This window comes from Neopsephotus bourkii, unplaced genomic scaffold, assembly GCF_033783945.1.
Source record: "Neopsephotus bourkii isolate Nb327-2 ecotype Australia unplaced genomic scaffold, CSIRO-AGI_Nbou_v1 NB_616, whole genome shotgun sequence".
Lineage (NCBI taxonomy): Eukaryota > Metazoa > Chordata > Aves > Psittaciformes > Psittacidae > Neopsephotus > Neopsephotus bourkii.
The window spans coordinates 2,227,681-2,244,560 of record NW_026901116.1 but is presented as its reverse complement, the minus strand read 5'-3'; the positions used below and the strand labels follow the sequence as shown (position 1 = coordinate 2,244,560).

The 16,880-nt window shown below is 46.4% G+C and overlaps 1 protein-coding gene across 8 annotated transcripts in view; it reads right to left on the bottom strand.

The window, feature by feature from the left end:
- The window catches only part of SLC4A11 (solute carrier family 4 member 11), a 144,858-nt gene that overhangs the window by 79,380 nt on the left and 48,598 nt on the right, over window positions 1-16,880 (bottom strand). For 3 of the 8 annotated variants that reach the window (XM_061351932.1, XM_061351934.1, XM_061351935.1), the window contains exon 2: window positions 459-509. The exons of 1 other annotated variant lie outside the window; for it this stretch is intronic. In XM_061351932.1, coding sequence (XP_061207916.1) covers window positions 459-509 — 51 coding nt within the window. Of the gene's footprint in view, window positions 1-458; window positions 510-10,859; window positions 11,234-13,179; window positions 13,585-16,880 lie in introns of those variants that run through there. 4 more of the 8 variants (XM_061351928.1, XM_061351930.1, XM_061351936.1 and 1 more) reach the window with 4 other exon arrangements.

The window sequence follows — 16,880 nt, the reverse complement described above, 5'->3', positions numbered from 1 at the left end:
TAAACACCAAAGCTTAATCTTGCTTCAAAGAAAACAAATCTTGGCGAGCACTTTGCAATAAATATGCATTTACCAGAGCCATCCGACATTTGCCTGATGCTCTTGGCAGGATGTCTCCAAAGGGATCTGACACCTACATCTGTTCTCCGCTCCAGAAACACAGACAAATACACCTGCCAGCCTGTATTACAGGAAAAACATAATGAAAGAACTTGAAAAACAAGGAGCCACCCAGAATAGTCACTGATGACAACATGAAGATGATTATTTACTGCTTTGAATATCTACATCATCTACGGGATTTAAAAATGCAGAGTCTGCTTCCAGTATGAGATTACACAACCTCCATGCAAGACTGTCTTTGCTTGCTGCTTAAGCTAAATAGATATATCACCTCTTTCAAGTTCTCCTTCCACTAAGGTGATATACTAGGCACAAATAAGACAAATAATACTTGCCACTTTCTTCAAAGAAGTATCCATTTCTTGACATTGCTGCTGGTGGAGACTCTAAAAAGACAGGAAAGAAAGGAAACATAAGAATCATAAAGACGTAGAATGACTAAACTCACCGTAAGCCTAGACTACAACAAAGCCAGTCACAAAATACTGCAGTCATTAGGTTTTCCTGAATGTGGAAACTTTAACCTTTTGATTATTGACTTTAACATCTACAGGAATATTCCTTACAGTCACAGTCACTGCTTGAAAATAAGCTAAGCAGTCTCAGGCATCCTGGACTGGGACCACAACACTGCAAGACTAAAGATCAGGACAAGGCTTGATCATCTTGGTGACTTATCAAACCTGAACAAGTGCATCCAAACATTAATAGAAGCTAAGTATCTGCAAGGCTTTTATATGCCATAATGAAGTCTAAAGCTCTACCTTATACTACAGATAAAAAGAACCAGTTTAATTTAGAAAACAATTTAGCTGGGAATAGGATTTCGCATCCTTTTTTGCTGCTCCCTAATCATTAGGATATCCCCCAACAGTGCTTGGCACTTGAAGATAAGCACCCGAACACTGCAGCCTTCCTTGGCTCGCTTCCTGAGCTGGGGTCCTGCAGCAAACACCATCTGCACCAATGGGGTCTCACAAGGAAGCCACAAATGGGAAGTGACGCTGACCAAGACTGAACCCACAAACACAGCAGCACCAGGACTGAATGCCCATGGAACACACTTTATTTGCTGGTGAGTCATTTCTGCAAATAACTGCTGGCAAACGGGGTATTTATTATGCAAAGAGATGATCCAGCAGCAGAGGAGCACCTGCTTGCAGGTGTGATCAGTCTGGTACCCAAACCCAGCCTGGCTGTTTTTAATACTAACAGTATTTAACAGTTCAGACTGTGTGGGCTAGAAACACCAGCTTTCCAGTACAGGTGCATGCCCTATTTTATGGTGAGATAACCATAAAATCAGACCAGAAGAACTCTTCATATCAAGCCTTGAGCAAGAGTCACCCAAGCAGCCCCTTCAAAATCTGCTCCTAGATGCTGCCTCTTGACATGCTTCTTCCCAGCCAAAATGCAATCAGAAAGAGGAATAGATTTGCTCTGTCTTTCCCCACTTCATTAGGCTAATCAAACATTACCTACGCAAGCCTGGGATGAATTTGGGCCAACAAGGAAAGAGGTTTTGCCTGCTTTATTGTTCTACAGATTAGGCTTCCTGCTTTTCGCTTGAGGTATGAGACTGTTTCCCAAAGACACTTTCTCTACCCCATAACTTTTGGCTTACAGATTATAGGGGTGGGTTTTCCCCCCTTGCTTTTACAGTGCACTGCATTTTCAAGCATCATAATTCATCCTGGTCCACCGGGAGCCTTTGTTTGTCAGGCGGATACAAGTCACACACTGACGACAGCACCTTCCAGCCCTAGCACTTGTCACAGCCCAGTGTGGCTCAGACCTTTCAGTGCAGACAGCATTTAACTGCACAGGCTCCTGGAGGGACACCCTGATGACCACTTTAACACCAACAAACAAACCACACAAACCCGAGGGCAATTCAAGTGTCTGGTCCAAGAGAGAAACACGATGTTCCAAGTCCATCCCAGAACAATGGGTTGGAGGAACAAACGCGCAGTGGCCAAGGGGCACCCATTACAATTGTTTCCCCCCACCTGGAAGGGAAGGAGAAGATCCATCCAGGCTGATTAGCATGGTAATGATCAAAGGAAAGTTCTCTAAAGAAAGACACTCTTATTGTGTAATGATTGCATTTACGTATTTCAGAGAAACAAACAAAATACGCCTAAGCAGACAGATTACTCAAGGAAGTGACATTCCCACCAGGATGGCATACCCATTTCTCATTCTACTATGGCTTCTGAGAAAGCCTGAAGCAACACATTCATCCTTCACTAGGCAAAATGAGACGCTCTTTGCTTTTCCTTTAACCAAACACACTTATTTCTATGGGTTGATGACACCCAAGGAGCAGGAATTCAGGGTTGGCTCACTGGTTTCTTCATTAGAAACATCTTCTAACTGCAGCATTGCCTGGATTGACTTCACGCCTTTATGGGAGACTCTGGTTTGGTCGCTGCATGGACTAGGCATGAAAAGGGCAAGGCTGGGGTATTACAGCAGGCAGTGCCATTTCATTAGGTGGCACTCGTTGCTTTGAGTCACTAATGAGCAATAGTCCCCTAGGCAACATGCTCAGGCAATTATGTTGGAGGTGCTGTTTTTTCAGATGAGTCATAAACCAGAGGTCTTAACCTTGTAATTAAAAGATGCAATGGCACGTTTGGGATAAAGAGTCAGGCGTCCACCCTACCATGTCCTGGCTAAAGTCCAGCCCTGGTAATTTGTCTTCTCCCTACATAATCCTGTCCCATTGCAGCAATGGGATTCAGACATCAAAACAGGCTTGTTGGAGCCTTTTGAGAAGTTGTTACAACCCCCACGGAAGGGGCCACACACATTAACATCAGGAATGGTGTATAACATGCCCAGGAGGTAAAAGGTGATGGGGTGTATACACAAGTCCAGACACAAGCATGGAACTATGGGACTAGCTTAAAGGTCATCACATTAGCAGAAGTGATGGTAGGAAGGGTAACTTGTGGGCTACATCATCTGCATCTGAGAATCTAGAGAAAGAGGCATCCCACTATTTAACTGAGCAGAATAAAAGGAGACAAGATTTGGAGAGTGTGATTAATCTTTCCTCCTGCTCTTCATATTTCCTCAATCAGTTTAGCACAAGCAAGCATAGCTTATGTTTATGGGGTGCTAGCTAAGGACAAGGCCAGCCAGACTGCGCTTAAGTGCATGCTCAGTAGCAGCCAGCAAGGCAAACATATCAGCAGGCTCCACGTGCCTCTCCTTTCACAAGGCTTAGGGGATTTTAATATCCAAGGTCTTGGCTCCTTAGTCATGTTTTGCTGGAGAGAGGAGCAATGGGTTCGAGTTATGCAGCACAGAGCAAGGCAGCATCCTCTTTTCTCCAGCAATAAGGTACAGGCTCACAGCCTGATGCACACACACACACAAACCCACGTTTCCTCTCCCCATCTCAGCTCCACTCCTGAAATTAAAAGACCTCAACCAAGGGGCAGTTATAAAACATTGCAATAACCAATGCAAGTGTTTAGCTCGGGGAAGCCTGGGCAGGAATACAAGTCTCCAGACACATAAGAGATCAACATTACAGTGCTCCAGGGTTTGCCTGAAGTTGCAGAAGGGATTCCATGAAGTATGAATCAACCCCTGCACTAGCCTTTATAGGCAGGAGGAAGAGAACTACAGCCCAGGGAGCACTTTATTACCATGGTGTGGGAGTTCCCCCTCTCCACACTGGCACACCACTTCCCTCAATCCACCAGTTCCTTTCCCCCAGGTTTTCTTTCTAAGACTTCATCGCTTAAAAGAATGCAAACAAAGCAATTTCAGCAAGACAGAAGGTCAGGTTTCTAGAGACAAAACTGGAAAGCATTACCCCAAGAAGCTAGGATACATAGCGCAGCAATCCACATTCATGCCTCTGATATCTCCCCAGGTCCATGTCTTCACTCCCCAGACTCTGCTTTCTCATCCAACACCTACAAGGACAACCAGACTTCCCAATTTCTCTCCCTCTCAAAAGGCAGAACAAGAAGCCATCTTCCATTATGTGCCAAACCCCATGTGGTATAGTTCTTCTGACAGTTTAAACAGTGCTCTTAATTTTTATGAGTGAATTTACTGCAGCAAATAAGTTTTGACTCCCACCCCCCCTTATTCTCTACAGGGATATCTATTAGATGAGACTGAAGTGAAAGTGTCACTGCTTAGCTGCTTTCTCAAATGAAAGCTTCTGACTAGATTCTTATCCCTTCATGAGCACTGAATTAAAAGGTAGAAGAGCTGAAGCACTGAATTACTGCAGAGTGGAAAACAAAGCCTATTTCTCTAGACTCAGGGATACAGCTTAAGACTTCAGAAATAAGCCACTGCCCTTTGAAGCAATTGCAGTGACTCCAAGAGCCACCAAGGGGGAGGTACATGAAGTTTACTCAACTGGTAACTGCATTTGCTATAGGTTAAGGTTCTTGGTCTCAGGAGTAGGATGAATCAGATGATCTCTAGCAGGACACAGACAAAAAGTGGGCACACTTCCTGATTTCTTACATTCTTACCATTTTTACATTTACATTTAACAACAAAACGAGACCAAAGCCCACCATACCATCCTCTGTTATTAAATTCCTGCGGGAAATGTGTCTCAGAGCTAATAACCCGGTTTAACTTCTCTTGTTTTAAGGTTTGTAATAAGTTCCCTTGAGCTTTGCAATATTAGTGGATTACAAATAAAAACACATTCTCTGGATACTCCAGTAACTCAATTACAATGTTCTGCTGCTGGCATCTTCCAAGTAAACAGTCCTCTGCAGCACAAGCCTTATATTGAAGCAAACATAGCTCTGGAACAAGCTTTCTACAAGTGGCAGTACAGACTTTGGCTTTTATGATTTCCCTCCAGTAAATCTCTCCAATTTCTAGTGTCCTGATGTTTAATTGGAGTTCACTTTGAGACAAAACCACTTTTAAAGGAGTTACTGGAAAGGTTTTTGCATTTACAAGCCCTTTAATATAGGCTGTTCTTGGGTTGTCTCTGAACATTTAGTTACCCTATAAGTAATGAGAAAACATTATGTACCCCCATAATATTTTACTGCGTGTGTGCTCCAGTATCCCAATTTCCACTGCCTTCCTCAACACTGTTTTGCTGGCCCTTTGAGGACATTTCTGAAGCTCCTCAACTCATGCAGTGCCTTGCCTTAAATTTGATAAAGCAAACCACTTGAGCCTCTGAATGAGAAGCTAAACAAAAATCACTTGTTCAGCAGAAAAAGACTTTAGACTTTCCCAATTTCCTCCCAGGAGGAATTACCAGCTCTTAGCATGACAAACTGAACTGCCCAGTTATCTGGAAAGAACTCTGCTTCCCAGAAGACACTTAGGGCTTGAGCTTTGAAGCAAGGTTTTGGTCACTTCAGGCTGACTTCCAGGAGTTTGTTAGTCAAAGCCAAAAGTGTCCATCACTACCGTTAAACAGTTGGGCATCAGTTTCCCTGCATGATTGGGAACATTGCTCTTAGTGTCAGTACCTCAAATAGGTTCAGCACCAAGTCCAGCTTAACCAAATACATGGTCTCATCCAAGGGAAGATGACAGAACCACCCCTATCCAAGGCTTCACAAGACCTGGTGTTCAATATTAAATTCCAAGCTCACTTCTTACTCTTAATTCTCTCCCCACTACCATGAATTAACATCACAGGACAAGGAAGCCCAGAGCTATGCAAGTAACCAGAGAGCTGCACCCAGGATGGTGCAGTTTGGGGCAGGAGGAGAGCCACAACTTATGTGCTTCAGATACCTAATAACCACCCAGTGCTTCTTCCTCCCTCCACCCAAAGTCAGCAGAAAACCAGACAGACTTAACAGAAAAAGCCACACACACAAGGAACATCCAAAGGGAAATCTGCAGAGGAGGACTTTTTAAAAACAAATTATGTGGAGCATCATCTGAAAGGAATCCACAATTGAGAGTTTAGTGTTTTCTGTATGCAGCAAGAGCTCAATTGCAGGAGGATGAGGAAGCCTCAAACTCCTTTTGTAATACAACTACATCACTGCAGAAGAATAGGGAAAGAGCTCGACAGGCAGCAAATCTGATCAATTCCAAAGACAACAACATTGCAGGATTGTCATTCAGAGCATCACTTGTGCTTTTAAAACATGAAATTTTGGCAGTTTTCAGGAAGCAACCAAGCAGCGAGATCTGGTGGAGGCATTTGCTGCAGAGTGGAACTTGGACCATCCAAGTCATCAAGAATGAATGGAGAGCAGCATGCAGAAAGCCATTTTGCCTGAAGTCACCATTTCTCATTTCTATCTACGCCTCAGTAACTGATCCCTTTCCCACAGCATACTTGAACTGGAAAACACTGGTGAAAGCACAGCTCATCCCAACCCAGTCAGAGATGTGAAACATGCCCCTCTGCTTCTGCTTGGGGCAGTAACAACTGACAGGAGAAAATCTTGACATTTTACTGGGTTTTCTTTACACCTAGAGAGGCATGACAAAAGAAAGCAAAAAAAACCAAACCGTGCAAGTCAGGATTGAAAACCAGTCACTGTAATTCAAGGAAGTGTAAGACGAGTAAGATGTGCTTGTTAATACCTGGGCAGGAGAATGACCAGGTACATTGCTGCCTGTGGCAAGCCCAGTTTTAGACCTTTCCCCTCAGACCAACACTTCATATTGATAAAGGTAAAGGAAAACTTAATAGAAAGCAACTCAAGGGGGTAAAAAGACCTTTTGTAAGTCATTAAATGGGAAATATCAGCACTGCTACATCACAGGGAGTTTTAACTTCAAGTCATGATCAACTAAAGGACTTATCATCGCAGCTTCACAGCTTAACTACGCGTGCTTTCTCAGTGCATACACACATCAAATCATAGGAAAGTTAGGGTTAGAAAGGACCTTAACATCATGTAAGTTCCCCATCCATCTACAGTTCATCCCAGCAGAGGCTGGCAGGGATAAACCCTTTCACGAGGCACACCAAAGCCCTATCCCTCCCCACTTTCCCCTTTATTTATGTCAGTGGCATAGCTGCACAGCCCCATGACAAGCTGCCCAGCTCCACAAAGAACCAGCTGTGTTCCTCCTCCCCTTGATTATATCCACATGCCCATCACACATGTCTAAATATCTTCCTGTCAAGCCTTTGGAAAACACAGCCAGATGCTGAAGGATGGGTGAGGGACGCATCCCCACATGGCATTCCTAGAGGTTTAATGCAGGCAGCAGTACCAGCAGGTATTGATGCCACGCTGTAATAAGGCAGGGATTTTTGTTGGAGACCTTTACCTAAATGGATTGATTAAAACATTGCCTGCATGTGAGCACCTATAAGAAATCAGCTTTTGAGATCCTGAAAACGGTCTACAGGACATCCATGACCCAGGAAGATTTAAGTCTATACTCCAAACCCCTTCACCTTGGTAAGCTTTCAGGAGATGATAAAGTAGTTGGCCAAAGCAGGCACAAAGAAGGAAAGTGCTTTTAAAGTGACCCAAAATCCAATGGCAAATTGCTCCTTAGCCAGAGCACTCAGCCTTGCAGGGGCACAAGCTTTGCTCTCCTTATGTGTAGACACAGCCAAGTCCTCTGGCAAAGCTTACAAGAGCGGGTGTTGCTGTTAGTAAAGAGCACTCTTGATAAGTTACGTGCGTTGAACACACTCTTCTTTCATGGAATTGCATACATGCATCACTTGTCTCCCCTGTCCCCTTGCTATAAGTATCCCTAAAGGATCTTCACCACCTTTTTGCTTCCTACCATGGTTTCATTTCCCCAAAATACTCACTTTTAGGACTAAGAGGCCTGGGTTACAAAAACCAAGCATCTCTAACGCACCTGAGTGGTGTCCCACTTCTAGGACTTTTGAAAGGTGTGACTCCAACCCTCTGATATTTCCATGGTGCTCCACCATAGTGCACTAGTCACTTGGACATAAAGCTTTGCCCCACGGATCTATCCAAACAGTATCCTCCACCACAGTGTGACCACCCTGGCCTGCCAGGCAGAAAACACACCTTTACAGCTTCATGAGAGAAGCTGTGGGTGGCCCATCCCTGGCAGTGTTCAAGGCCAGGTTGGACAGGGTTGGTCCAGTGGAAGATGTCTGTGACAAGGGGTTGGAACTAAAGGAGCTTTAAAGGTCCCTTCAAACCCTAACCACTCTGTGATTCTAAAGCTGAGGAAGCATTGAAACATCAAATCAGGGATTATAATGCAAGGGGCTGGATATTCTTCTGATGAAAGCAAAAGGTGTGAGGAGGTCTTCAATCATGCCACAGTAAATGAAATCCCAGAACTAATTTTCACAGCTACTGGCTGTGAAAATCAAAAGCATCATATTGAAAGGATGAAGCAGGAAGCATCCTCCTGCCTGCTCGCTCCAGGCAAACACACACCCACACACAGGCTCAGGGATCAGACATGTCTGCTTTCAAAGCATTTCCCTCAGTGCACTGAACAATTCCCCTCTTCATCCCTTCCCCACCTTCCTCCAGAGCACCCATCGCAATAAATCCAGCTAATAAAAGATCACTGGCTGCAGCAGCAACAGCTATCAGAGACTTCCCATCTCACACACACTAATGGTTGGTATCAGTGATGCTTGGATGTACCAGCAGCAACAGCCTGTCCAGCTTGAGTCATCACAATATAGCCCACCCAAGCAATCAATATCCAAGGGTGCCTCCCAGAGGTGAGCTGCAAGAGGAAACAACTCTGGAAATGGAAAGCCATGCTCTCTGCTAACAGGATATAGCTTCTCCTCCTCCTCAGCTGGGTTTCTTGGTGAGTGTTTTGCAGGTGAGCAGGACAAGCTGGGCAGCAGGGGAACAACCACACTTTGGGATTTGGCTGCAGGACAGAGAATTTGGCCTATCTGCCTTTCTTCTTGTCCACGTTGAAGGGAGAGGTTTTATTTGTCTTCCTAAAGAAAAAGTGATTTGAGACTTGCAAGGATTTCTTGCATAAGTGCTACATGGAAGGGAAACGAAAGCAAATACCTCCAGAGATCCCACAAGCTGGCAAAGGCTCAAGAACAGACCGGTTGAGGCTTTTCACTAGACTTTTCCTGAAGCATTTAAATAATTTAGAAAGCATTAACTCTTCCTGACAGCTTTTCAGACAGCTCTTTCACTTGCAGGGCCCTGTCCAAACCCTCATAACTCTTAATAAAATGAAATACCACAAAGGTCCCAAATGATGGTGAGGGTTGACCATGGATTCAAAAAAGTGCCCGAGATGCGTCTTTGTTGAAATGCTTCCCTTGGACAGGGCAGGTCTTCCAGAGGCCACCACCTGCCACTTATCTGCAAGGGTACTGTGTAAAACATGCAAGAATGGTTATGAGACAGTTTATCAATGTTTCACTTGCTTGGGGCTATTCAGAGGAAAGGAGCTGTTCTCTGCAGTGGTCCAAGTGTCTTAAACTAGAGCAAGGTGTAAGCTAGCAGCTATAAGATTAGTTAGGGGTTAGGTGGAAGAGATGCTCCAATATCAGCAGGTTCACACTCCAGTATCCCACCAGAGCCACATTTTGGAACAAAGTGCATTTGTATGAAGCAGAATCTTGGTTGGACAGGGCTTGGAGCAACCTACTCTAGTGGAAGGAGTCCCTGCCCAGGGGTTGGAACTGGATGAGCTATTAAGGCCTCTTCCAACTCAAATATTTTATGGTCTTATTATCACCAGAAATGAGAACAGCAGCAGTGGCCAGGCCAAGCTTTCACAAACTAATTCCTACACCCCTTCCCATCACCACCCCTCAAAAGGCATCTGGATGAAACAGGAGACCAGCTCCAATTCACACAAAACCAGAAGTTATGGCAAAACCCAAGCTCTGTACTGGAAACCCAGAAACACACAGAAGTAAAGCAGTGAACTCAGCCACCTGGATCACCAAACACATTTTCAGCTGTGGTTCCAGGCAAGACAGAAAGAAAAAGCCTCCTCCTGCTATTAAGAGTAAGAACAGTCCAAAGGATGCTCTGCAACCTCAACCATCCCCTCAGAAGCAGGCATTTTGGATCTCAACAGGCTTGACAGGATAACACACATCACCCCATCCAGTCTTTATGTCTAGGAGCCACAGAACAGCAGCAGTGACAACAACATAGGAGGAGGCAGAAGCAGCAGCACCAGAGCTGATTTTGCTGTCCATCATCAACCCAAAATGAAGATGCCCCTTGTCCAGTGGTGAAATAATTGCAGTTTGACAATGAATGATGAGGTGTAATTCATTAGGACCTTGTTTATGGTCTGTCTACACAGCTTCCATGGCTACAGCACCAGGGCTGGTGTTTGCTAGCATTTTAGATTACATACATGCATTTTGTTTTCACTCAGCACTGCACTCTCCCCACGTGAAACATGAGCATGTAAAGCCTCGCAGCCAGGCTGTGAGGATGTTTTAGCATTAATTAGACAAAAACCAGAACCAGGTAAGGATCTCTTGTGCTCATCTCTCCCCACTGCGTATCTTGAAACTAAATTCAAAGCCTGACAGAGAGCACTCTGCTTAATGTAAATTGAATTCAAAAGGTATTCTCCAAGCCTTAAACACACCAGCACTGAGACATCCGGCACAGGCAATAGATGTTATCACTGAGCAGCAAAGCCCACTGGAAACACATCAAGTACTGCCTTATTTTAGCGAATTAAATAATTCAAGAGCTGGCAGAGCTGGGTTTCTACATTTCCTGTCCAAACGCATCACCCAGCAACAGTAGCGCTCCCGTTTGGGGCTTTTCCCCCTTAAGACTACAACTTACCTGCACTACTTTTGATAGAGGTGCTGTTCCAACAGCCTCCGCTCCCCTCCTGGCTGCTGCCCCCCCGGAGCCACCACACTTTTGTCGCCCAACACCACTTGCTCAGGTGGCCACGGTGGCAATGGCTCTTGCTTTTCCAATGGCTCCAATATTAATCCATCCAGAGCATCTTTCTCCCTCACTTCCAATTGGTGAGCGGCGGATGGGTGGAGTGAGAGCACAACCCATTAGCTCCCAGATGGACACCTCCAACCCGGCTCTCCCAACCGGAGCAGCGATGCCGGCGAGCCGCTAACTTCACACTGGTAAAGCACTGCTCTACATGCCACCACGGGCTGCGGCGTTCGGGTTTTCTCCTCCAGCCACCCAGATCCCACTCCCTGTTGGAGCTATCCGCCTCTGGTAGTGAGGAGGAAGGATAGAACGCTTAAAGTGCCCCTGCGCTTCGGAGCCGGAGGGTTTTGCTGGATGCTGTGCGGAGAAAGCCCGTGTGCCTCCTTAAGGAAGGAAAGAAGCTTTGTGGCAGCCAGGCTCAACTGAAGTGAGAGGATACTGTACCTTACAGACAGAAGTACAGGGGAAACGAGAGGATGGGAAGATGCAGGAAGAGGAGAAAGAGGAGGGGGAACAAAAACCTGCTGCTAAGAGGTAGATAGAACAGATTTCTTAAAGCTATAGCTGCTGTACTTTCTCAGTGTGGTGCCTGCCCAATACCGGGGCTCTGGTGTTCTCTCCATGCTACTCAGCATGACAGTTCACTGGCAGCAGCAGTGTAAGGGTTAACGCATGCATTCGGTGAGGAGCCTGCCTAAGGGAATGAGAAGCAGGGCGGTAAGTCTGTGTTCTAACAGCAAGTCACAGAGAATAAGAACTGAAAAGACCTCACCTCATCGGAGACTTCTATCCAAGCCCTTCTGCCCAGTGCCTAAAAAGCTTCGGAGGGAAGATGCCACATCCACTCCCCCCTCCTCCTCCAGCCTATTCTCCTGCTTCACTTTCCTTACAATGCAGGATTTTCATAACAATAAGCCAAGTCTCCCCCAGCTGGGTATTTAAAGCCCAGAGGAATGGTCTACCCTGGCCAAAAATAAAGGAAACCACCCCACCCCCCCCAACTCCCCCCAAAGCAACATCAAGTCAGCCTTAGAAAAGGCAGAATCCTCAAGAAGAAATGAAACGGAAACAAGCAGCGAGTTATCCGCATGCTGGCAAGAATGGGTCAGTTGAGTAAAGGTTTCATCCTATTTACCAGGAGGCAGCAAACGTTTCCCAGCACAAAGTACGGCTCGGGAAGCAGCATCTCTTGTAGCAGCGGGATTCAGTCAGAGCCACATCGCCCCGTTTTCAGTCCCTGCCTCAGACTTGTTTCCGCTGCATGAAACCACAGGCAATGCATGTTTTTAAACACCTCCTACACGTTTTCTCTGCTGAGACTGCTCATCCAGCCTCCTCCATATTCTTCTTTTTGCATGCCACCTGACGAGCTTTGCCAGGTAAGCGCATCCTATTCAGGCTGTTAACAAGATGTAAAGGAGGTAGGCTGTGGCTCATAGAGTGTCTGAGAGCGGGAGCTTGGAGGTCTCCAGCCCACTCCTTGCTCAAGGCAGGATCACCTTTAAAGCTAAATCAAGCTGTTCAGGATTCCATCAAGCCTGATACCTTCCCAAAGAAGTTTCACAAAGTCAATGCTCCCATGCTTGGCGTCAGCACTTACAGCCATGCTCAGCTCCTCAGCCAGGAGGATTTACTAAGTCTCCCCATATAGATGCCTTGCAGTAAAGCAACATGTAAAATTCCAAGTGAAGCTGATGCTTGTAAGGTACTTCTTTTAGCAAGACAAATCTGCTACAGAGAATCTTAATACCTTCTCCTACATACCCACACTTGGTACCTTCAACAACAGTTTAAACAACAGAGTCGACAGCATCACAACCCTGAAGGTGAAACGAGCCTCCAGCAGGTATTTCAGGTTCCCAACCCCGGATTCATTTCAGCAAGAGAACTGGCTTATATAACAAGACTGGCTAAGATCAGCTTCTATTTTTATTTTTCCCATGCTGAGGTTGTTTATCACCTCTCCCTGGCCATCCTGCCTGGGCACAAGGGTGTAGCAGGGACCGGAGCTGCCCCTTAGTGGAGATGACAGCAGCCAAGCACCATCAGGAGAGGTCCAAGAGGAGAGTGCATCAATACATCCATACCAATGCACCCACCAAGTCCTACCTGCGTTGCTTCCCTCCTTAACCACTGCATCCAGAACCTCCCCTCAATCTCAGTGGGCTTCTCTGCCACCCCAACCCTTCCATCCCCATTAACGCACCGTCCACTGGCCTGGTCCATCTCTGGGTCACCAAACGTTGCGGCCATGGAGCCAAATCTTGGGAAGAGCCAGCACTTGCCCCAAACTGGCCATAGGGCGAGCGGAGAAAGGTGAGCCGGGGGTAGCAAAAAGAAGCTGGCTCCATCAGGACGGAGAAGAGAGGAGAGCCAGGTACGAAGCAAACCGCGTCTCCCTTCACCTCCTTCAGCGGGTACTGTTGGGACATGCAGTCTCACAGCCTTCTCCCCAAAAAAGTTCCTTTTTAGAGAGGAATTAGTGCAAAAAGGAGGAGAATAAAAGCCCCTCAAGCAGCCCCGCTGCTGCTGTCACAGCCCAGCAGAGCACACTGGAAAGGCTGCGTCTCCAGCCTGTATTTAAACGCCCCTCTCAGAAAGCAGAGATGCAGCACAGGAAGAGACAAATTCCAGCTCTGCGTCGGGCTGATAAGCCAGGTTTATAATATTCAAGAAGTATTGGCATTACTACAGTTCCTCCTCCCCCCCCAAGCGAATGTCTTGAGCAGGAGCTTCTTGTGCACAATAAGCAGAGGAAAGGAAAAAAAAAAAAGGAAAGCTCAATCCCTAAAAAAATCAGCGTGTTCCGGTGGGAACAGCCAACACGGTGGAATAAAACAAACACACGCGTGTTAGACCCTGGGGACGCAATTAGGCTCGGAGCAGGGAAGAGGCGTTTAACTCCAGCAGAAGGAGATGGCAGCGGGCAAGAGGAAAAGGAGAATAAAGCTGATGCCTGACACTGTGCTCTGTGGGATGCTTCTTCCCCCCTCCCCGGGGTGAGCCCACGTGGCTGCTCCTACCGCTGCAGGGTGCCAGCTCCAAAGGGGGAGGAAGGCTGCCTCATCCTCAGCCCAGATTGCCCCATCCTCCTGACTTTCCACTTATTATGGTTTAGTGTGAGGTGTCCCTGCCCATGGCAGGGGGGTTGGAACTTGATGATCTGAAGGTTCTTTCCAACCCCAACTATTCTATGAATCTATTATCTGCCCCCATGCGCGAGCAATAAGTCGTTCCATCACCCTCATTGTTCAAAACCCAATCTGCAACACACTGACATGAAGGTTGCCCAGCTCCAAGCACTGGACAGCCGAGATCTTCGATCCATGACCTTCACATCTAACTTTTCCCACCCTGCTAAAGCCCACATTATCACTAGTCTCCATCCATCCCACCGTGGTATGGCTGCTAAGATGCCCCCAGGGCACCCACAGCCCCACAAGCACTTCTGCTGCCATTTCCATCAGCTCCTTCAAACATGGTGAACCAAAGAGCATGGCATAGGGAGGAAAGGTTCCTGCCCAACACAAGTATAAAGTCAGTATTACCCACTCCAGTGGCTTGTATCAGGTTTTCATGCTTTGCTTCCCATCTTCATGCAGTTTTTCAGCAAGGCATCCATGAGGATTGAAACTGGACTCTATTACGTGTCCTGCCCAGATCACAGCTCCCACTGGTTCATCACAGCTTGCAGACCCTTCCTGTTAGAATCCCAAAGTGGTTTGGGTTGGAAGGGACCTTAAAGCTCATCCAATTCCAACCTTTGCCACAGGCAGGGACACCTTCCACCAGAGTGAGATGCTCCAAGCCCTGTCCAACCTGGCCTTGAACACTGCTAAATATAAGGCAGCAACAGAGTTAGGCTGCTCAGCCCTTAGTACTGCCTTGGTTTTTAATTGCAAGTCAGAGACACAGATGAATTTAGAAACAGGGAATAGAAAAGCCACAGAGTTACAAGTGATAGCTAAGTGCTTTGATATCAAAGCCAGCAATGACAGATGCAGAAGCCCACAGTGCTCTGCTCCGGGCCAGCATGTCACCATGCTCTGCAGACAGGCTTTATGAGGAGCTTATCCTAAATCATATTTAGTAAGTTATATTGCAATAATAAAAATAAGGAGAAAAAGATGCTCTTCCACCAGATCCCAGCACAAACTCCCATAGGAGCTGCCTTGCAGATTTCCTGCCCACAAAACACTGCTTAGACCCAAATGAGGACGAACTTGAAGGAACTACCTCAGCATTCCCAGCTTTTAACCTTTCTGTACTGCATCACTCCCAGCAGGCTCCCTACCAGCAGCGACAGCACCATGCTGTGCCCCAGCTGCTGCTAGCAGCAAAGGTAGCTTGGATTTAACGTATGCTGGGTATCTGCTGGTGTGCTTGGCAGCTATTTGCATATTTAGAGGGGAGATGACAGTTTCATGATGATGAGTCATTAAAATGTCCCAGAGTTGTTTACTCCCAGAGAAATCCTACATAAGGAAACGGGACCTTTCTGGAAGCTGTTTTGCATTAGGGAGATGCAGCTTACTGGGTTTGCATTAGGAAGAGGTAAGTCAAGGGCCACCCAAACTACAGCAAGAGAAAGCTTGGGTGACATGGTTTAGGGTGAGGTGTCTCTGCCCATGGCATGGTGGTTGGAACTGGATGATCTTAAGGTCCTTTCCAACCCAAACCATTCTATGATTCTATAATAAGCACTGGGGCTTCACAGAGAAGCCTAAATCACAGCACAGTATTATAATTACTCACTAAGAAAAGCTTTCCCAAAGGTAATGTGATTTAGCACCTCTATTTAGACATAAAGCACATACACAGAGCATCACCTCAGCTCTGCAAGGACAAGGCTTGAGGTTTGGGTCTCATAGAGGCAGATAAAACAGCACCAGGTTAAGTCTGATAAAACTCTGGACTAAAACCCAACTTCACAGCTCACCTCAAGCTCCATTCTGCAAGAAATAACCAACTCTTAACAGGCACTTCTAAGCCAATAAAGAAAGCTTCCATTTCAGATCCTTTCCCTTTCAAAACCAAGACATCTTTGTTGTGACATCCACTCAACATAAAAGTGAGCCTTGCTTTAACAACTGCTTACATCCTCAGATGATTTACTACAGCTTCACTGGAAGTCAAGGCACTGCGAGTTTACATACAGCTATCTTATGCCACCAAGGGAGTCAAACAAGTGCTCCATTTAAAAGCCCAACACATCTCTAGCACTCTGTTGAACAAGCTGACGTGTTCAAATCACCAAGGAACAGCACAAGAGCTGGAGAGGAACTTCCTCTGTGGTCCTTAATTCTTACAGAGCAGCAACTGTATAAAAGCCACTGATATTTCGGAAGTTAAGGGCTCTGGCTGGTATGGATTAGCCAACACATCTCTAGAACAGGGAAACGGTGACACATGGTTCATAGGGTGGTAGGAATCATAGAGTGCTCCGTGTTGGAAGGGACCTTAAAGCTCCTCCAGCTCCAACCCCTGCCACAGGCAGGGACCCCTTCCACTGGAGCAGCTTGCTCCAAGCCCCTGTGTCCAACCTGGCCTTGAGCACTGCCAGGGATGGGGCAGCCCCAGCTTCTCTGGGTGACTGGCAGTGAGTGAGGTGACTGCAGAGAAGGCTGAAGCTTTGCATTGAGGTTTCCTTCCAGCCTCCAAATAACCAGCCACAAAAACCAACAACAGCAACTCTGGTAAGAAGGGTGAATCCGCACTGGATTTATCCAGTCCTGCATCAAGCAGTTTACCCCATACTTTAGGTATAGCATTTGAGGGGGAATAACTCTGCAGAGGAGGGACAAGGATAGGTTCATAGAGAAAAGCCACATGAGAAGTCCTGCAAACATCACAAGGTGCAGTAACCTGAGAACAAAGTTGTGTATTCCCAGATTGTTCCCATGTGCA